Source organism: Sinocyclocheilus rhinocerous, unplaced genomic scaffold (assembly GCF_001515625.1).
Source record: "Sinocyclocheilus rhinocerous isolate Xijiao unplaced genomic scaffold, SAMN03320098_v1.1 scaffold189, whole genome shotgun sequence".
NCBI lineage: Eukaryota > Metazoa > Chordata > Actinopteri > Cypriniformes > Cyprinidae > Sinocyclocheilus > Sinocyclocheilus rhinocerous.
In genome coordinates, this window is record NW_015667354.1 from 1,310,878 (window position 1) to 1,317,064 (window position 6,187).

At 36.8% G+C, this 6,187-nt stretch overlaps 1 protein-coding gene across 1 annotated transcript in view; it reads left to right on the forward strand.

Annotated features, from left to right (window-relative positions):
- Positions 1-2,918: 2,918 nt before the first annotated feature.
- Positions 2,919-6,187, forward strand: part of LOC107733826 (uncharacterized) — a 12,092-nt gene continuing 8,823 nt past the window's right edge. The window contains exon 1 of the mRNA XM_016545627.1: positions 2,919-3,353. Within this exon, the coding sequence (XP_016401113.1) occupies positions 3,299-3,353 (55 nt within the window). The 5' untranslated portion in view covers positions 2,919-3,298. The remainder of the gene's footprint in view (positions 3,354-6,187) is intronic.

Here is a 6,187-nt window from a genome sequence, read left to right on the forward strand (position 1 = left end):
CTGAAGACTGCTGAAAATTCAGCTTTGCCACAAGAATAAATTACATTTTGAAATGCGTATATCAAAAAAGAATTATTAAAAACTTATCACACATTTACACAAAAATATTACGCTCAACATTAATAAGTAATTTTGTGAGCACCATATTAGAATGATTTCTAGAATAAAGGATCATGTGACACTGAAGACTGCTGAAAATTCAGCTTTGCCACAAGAATAAATTACATTTTGAAATGCGTATATCAAAAAAGAATTATTTCAATTTGTAAACATATTTCACAATATGACTGTTCTTACTATATTTTTGGTCAAATAAATGCAGTCTTGGTGAGCATAAAAATACAGTAGTGTATGTATACAAAACATATAGACTTTTTTTCAGCTATTGGTCACATCCTACCAAAATCTGCTTTATTTTAATTATAGATAAATCATGTGGATTAACTATTATAAAACCTTGGTCATGACCTTTGAAACAATGCTTACTAACCTCCAGCTTATTGGGTATGGGAAAGTAAGTCGGAGCTAGGATTAAATGCTCCCCAAATGTTTTGAGAAGCATTTCAGTCAATTGCAGCGTGCAGGAAATTGAGAGAGTTTGAGTAATTTTCTGCTGCAGCAGCTGTGTTTGCTAGTTCTGACATTTACTGTTAACCTCGAATGTATGCAAAAAAAGGCTGTTTTAAAAGATCTAATATATATTGCATAACCGCATATCCCATGAATGGTAATTTGTTTAAAAGTTGCAAAGGTCTTTTGTTTAAATTCTGGGAACCCCATGAAATTTTTTGGGAAATTGTCACATTTGCACGGAACAAAAAAGCAGCAGGAAAAAATATTTTGACATCAGGCCCTAGTTCAGAGAGCACAATAATTACGCTTGAAATCAAGTTTTTACTATGGTAGAATGGATATCTCTGACAAGAACCAAATCTATTTTTACCCTCACAAATCCGTTACCACTTCAGTGCTCTTTAGACATGGAGGAGAATAGCTGACAATACAAACATCACACAATCTAATCCTTTCCCTTCCTTTCATTTCTGCTCAGCTCACAAATACATAGAATTGCACTTTTCAACTTCCAGAAATTGTTGTTCCTCGGACACCCATGTAATTTGACAGAGGTGGTTAGCGGCACGGTTCAAGGACTCACTTCTCTTCCAAAGCACTGAAACTCTTCGCCTACAGTCAGAACCTGTCAGACTGAGTATTAAAGGCTACGTGACTTTAATCCCTAGCACACTACACTCATATGGCTAATGAGGGCCACTGAGGATCACTGCCTGGCTCCTCTGCATGCTCAAATGTGGAGCCTGGGAACTCAGTCACATGGCCACTCTTAGTCTCCTTCCACTTTTAATTGCCACATTTCCTGTTTCTGATATAAATAAAAACCCTTATCTCTTGAAAATAAGCACGTAGGCCATGAAAGATGAAAGGAACTCTCTGTTATCCCTCAGCTCCAAAATGGATTAAACCTTCTGAAGCTGTTTCCTGATCTAAGACTTATTGTTATACTGCTACAGTTGAGTGTAATTGCATTGCTAGAAATCACTTTTTTTTATTCTGGCCGACACACACAATATTATATGAGGTTTCCTTTTCATTTTCTCAACAGTATCTATGCACAATAAGCATACAGTGCAGCAAATATGCATCTAATAAGAACAAAACAAGCATTTCACTTGCTCTTCACTACACTGACATGAACATGGCCCTCTGGACTTATCAGATAACCACACAGCAATGAGCTTGTTTGAAAGGGGTCAATTCATGAGTTAATCCAGGACAGGTAAATCCTTAACTCTTCTTTCAAAGAACCTTGAACAGTCACAACTTGCAATCACAAAAGCAGATAGAAAGATAAATAAATAGTAAAAAAAAGTATTAATTACTTAAAAAAACTTATGTATACTGTATAAGTATTTTTTTTAATCAATAATTTTTCAAATTTATCTATCTATCTATCTATCTTATCTATCTATTTTCTTTTGTGATTGCAAGTTGTGACTTTATTCAATTTTAATCGCCTAAATAAAAATGTATTAATTTCGTAAACACACACAGTTAAAATAAATGAAAAAAAAAAAAGTTTGTTGCATTATGACACAATATACCATTCAAAAGTTTGGCGTCAGTAAGTTTTTGTTGTTGTTGGTGTTTTTTTTTACGAAATTAATACTTTTTTATTTAGACGAATGAAATTGATTAAAAGTGACAGTAAAGACTTTGGCATTGTTACAAAAAACAATATTTCAAATAAGTGCAGTTCTTTTAAACTTCAAATATATATAAACTATTTTTACTGTATTTTTGATCAAATAAATAAAGTCCAATAAAACGACTCAATAAAAAGTCCAACTGCATGTGTTTTCTCTGGAAGTAAAAATGTAGGTGTAAGAAACATAATTAGATAGAATAGAATTACCTAAGAAGCTGAACTATGTTCTCGGGACATGGATGTTCTGGGGGCTGGTCGTCACATGTCAGAAGTTTTATTAAATGTTATAAACTTACAATTTATTGCAGTATTGGCTGGCCAAGCTCTGGTGTGATGATTTAGTTTGTTATCTTTTCACTTTTGCTGATTCATGAATGTAATTGTGCCATTGAATTTCTGCAGTTGAATTTTTCTTTGTGCCATTGTGGCAATATGCCCCGTAGTTGGCCAAAGCCAATCTAATTTCCTTAATTTATTTTAGTAAACCGTGCAACAAGCCCTGGTGTCCCCTATATATGGCGCTGATCGGTGGCGTTCGGACCGCATGAGTCAATTACAAACCTTAAAGCCCTGCTGCTCCTCATACAAAGTGTTTCATTGATAAATAATCGGCTTCTCAAGAAATCCACTTAGACGCAATCCCTCCCTCATCTCTCATGAGATAAGGACAAAGAGTCTTCCTCTTTGGGGGGTAGCCTACGCATGTTCCCCACACACAAACAAACAGAAATAGCGAACGAAGTGGGACAGACTTGCCTTTTCCAGGTGTAGCCGCAGGGTGGGAGTCACTTTACCCACCACTCTGTTCGTGAGGGGGCAGGACTCAAAGGGAGGAGGAGGTTTATCAGATGGTTTGTCTGCTTTTGGGTGTCTATTGAATCTGACGTTCTGCTCTGCGCTCTCAGATGAGAAACGACTCCCACCAAAATCGCAACTTTTTTGTTGCATCATAAGCCCAAAATTCGTCGGATAAACTTGAACATTTTTAAAGAGGTTTTGTGCTGTTTTCGCAAAGTGTATTTCTTGTGATTGCGTGCCACCGAGGCTGGAACTTTTCCCTGGACTGAAGTCAGGATGTCAGATATCTCAGTCAATGACCATCTGGAGGGGATATTGTCTGATTTTGAGGGTAAGTGCGCGCGTTCATTCATTTTAATAAGTGATTTTTGGAGCTATGAGAAACTTTGCAAGTATAATTATTTACAGATTAAGTGTTTAAAAACTTGAAAAACTTTTCTTAACACTTTTCGCCATGTGTATGTAGAATAATAAAAATGCAGATATATGTACGTCGATAAATTAATAATAATTAGGATGTAGATTTTCTTTTCTCTTTTTAAAACTTTTTTAAAAGTCTCTTTTAGTCTATTTTGGCATGCAATTTTTGATTATGGACGTCTATGAAAGTTTGTTTGATGCTTTATTGTAATGTACTTTGTGAAGACTTGTAAAGTGTAGATATCCATTGTCCATACAGACCCTAAGCACATGGAGGACTAGAGGCAAGACTGATTTGACTGGGTTGGTTAGTCTTCAGTGTTAGGTCATAGGGCATGTTTAAGTGATCCTATTAAGTGTATAATTTATGTATGCAAAATCTATTTTCATAAAACAACATGGCCTAATTTAAGTGTACTTTTGGTATTACTACGAAACTAGATGCAGCTTAAAAACTTAAATTTACTAGTGCAAACATGCCTTTAGTGTACAGTATATTCTATCTATCTATCTATCTGTTCTGAAGAACTTCCAAAAGTTGTACAAGTTTATGTAGTGAAAGTTACACTGGTGTGCTGCTGTAATTATCTTAGCATGCTCCCAAACCTTCGTTTCTTTACACTGCAGAGCGTCAAGAACCATCTTCACAACCCCCACCACAGCCGTGTCCACTATTGAATCTGACACACATTTCTGAGGAAGAGAGGCACCCTTTCCAATAGATCCGTCATGGACGGACACAGCGGGGACTGGAGAACAATAGTTTCTCTCAGTGTTTAGACAGGTGCTGATGTGAAGAGGAAAAACAAATTAGTTCAAGCACTCAGAATAAAGCACCATCTATTATTATATTTGTGTGCTACGTGGAAACAGTTGTCAGCTAAATACTGTCTGAGGAAGTGCTTTTGCTGCCTTGGTAATGTTGTGAAGCGGTTTGTCTGGTAGATGCTTCAGCCAAAAACTCATTCTTAAGAAGACTGTGGCAATTACACATGATGACAGGGAAGATTGAGGGGTCTTTTGCTAAGCAGTAAACAAACATGTTCACTGGGTGTGTTCCTTCTAGAGCTGAAACAGCACAGAGCTCAGCATTTTGCCAATGCGTTAAACAAAATCACTTGACATGCCTTGATTTCTGTCAGTTACAGCTAACTTTTATTAAGCTCTTAAAGGGTATTATGACTTGAGACAAGGCGAAATTGAATTTAACTAGAAGATGGTATCATCGCCGTCCATATCACTTTGAGTATGTATGTGTTGAAAGATGTAGTGTTCTTAGTGTTGGCCATTGCAGTTTTCTCAGATTCATACCCAGGCCATGTGATTCCTAGTTGAAGATGCCACAAGAGAGACATTACATTTTTTCAGCTTCACCTCAAACCAGCCAATAAGGTCATTTCTGAACAAGAGATCAGTGTGCCTCCATGTGCTTGAGTGAAGATAGACAGAACCGCTGTTCATTCTGAGGAAAACGCCTCTTGGAATGTTGTGGGACATATAGTGAGATCCTTGGTTCTTTTGTATGGCCGTTTGTGGTCGAGTGACTGTGAAAAGCAGTCATCCATGTCTTATCAGTAGAAGTTTAATTGAAGGCATGAACTTTTGTGATGCATGGAGATGGCTGTTCAGAGGGTGACGACGGATGCATTTCCTGTAAATGTGAATGTGTGGAAATGTGGGAAAGGCAAAATATGTTCAAAAGAGCCAGCCTCAACCTTCCTGTTATGTAATTTGAGACTGGCCCATTAGAGACGGCCAGAGGTGTAAAGTATTGGAGTAAATGTAATTAGTTACTGTACTTGAGTATATTTTTGGATACTTTGTAGTTGTACTGAGTATCAAAGATATTAGCAACTTTTACTCTCTACTTCACTACATTTTTGAATGAGTATCTGTACTCTTTACTCCACTAAATTTGAAATGAGTGTTGCAGTTACACATTACATTTTGCATGGACCTAGCTTTTTCTGCAGCAGTTTATTTCTGCTACAAAAGACGTGATACTGCCTATTACAGGTCACTGAAAGTACTGCATCTTGTGCATTTTGCCCTTACTTACCCAAACTGTTCAACAAGGCTACTTTATGTGAATGCGAGTTCCTTAGCAAGTATTTGGGAATCACAGGTGTTTTATATATGAGATGAGGACATGCCGGCAATGAGGCCCAAACCAGCACATCCACTGCAAGAAGGCTTCGGCTTTTTAATTTTACTTAACATTATTTTATTTATCCATTATACCGAAGAGACCTTTTTGAAGGATATTTTTTATATAAGTTTGTTTGTTTTGTAATTTTTAGGTGTTCTGTTTTATTTTGGTTTTAGAAAATAAACGTGATTGCTCTCACAAATCAACTCTTTCTTGTTTTTGTTTCATGCTCTCTGTGCCTTGCCCTAGACTTTAATGTCACTTCCTGTCTCCCGTGGTGTTTGTAGTCAGTTTGTAGTCCGTTTGTTCATTGGTTCCCCTTGATTAGTCTCCCCAGGTGTGTCTTATCTTGTTAAACTTGTTAGTCCTCTGTGTGTATATATAGCCCTAGTTTTTCTTTAGTTCCTTGTGAGCTGTTGAATGTAATGATTGTCTGTTTGCCAGTCATTCTGTTCTTTGTTCCCTTTGGTTTTTGCCTTATTGTTTGTTCTAGTTTTTCCATGAAATACCAGCACATAGATCCTTGCCTCTGCCTGTTTTCCCAGCTTCTCCACAACGTTACAGTTTTTCACTGGCATGTCTCTTTGACTAGTGCA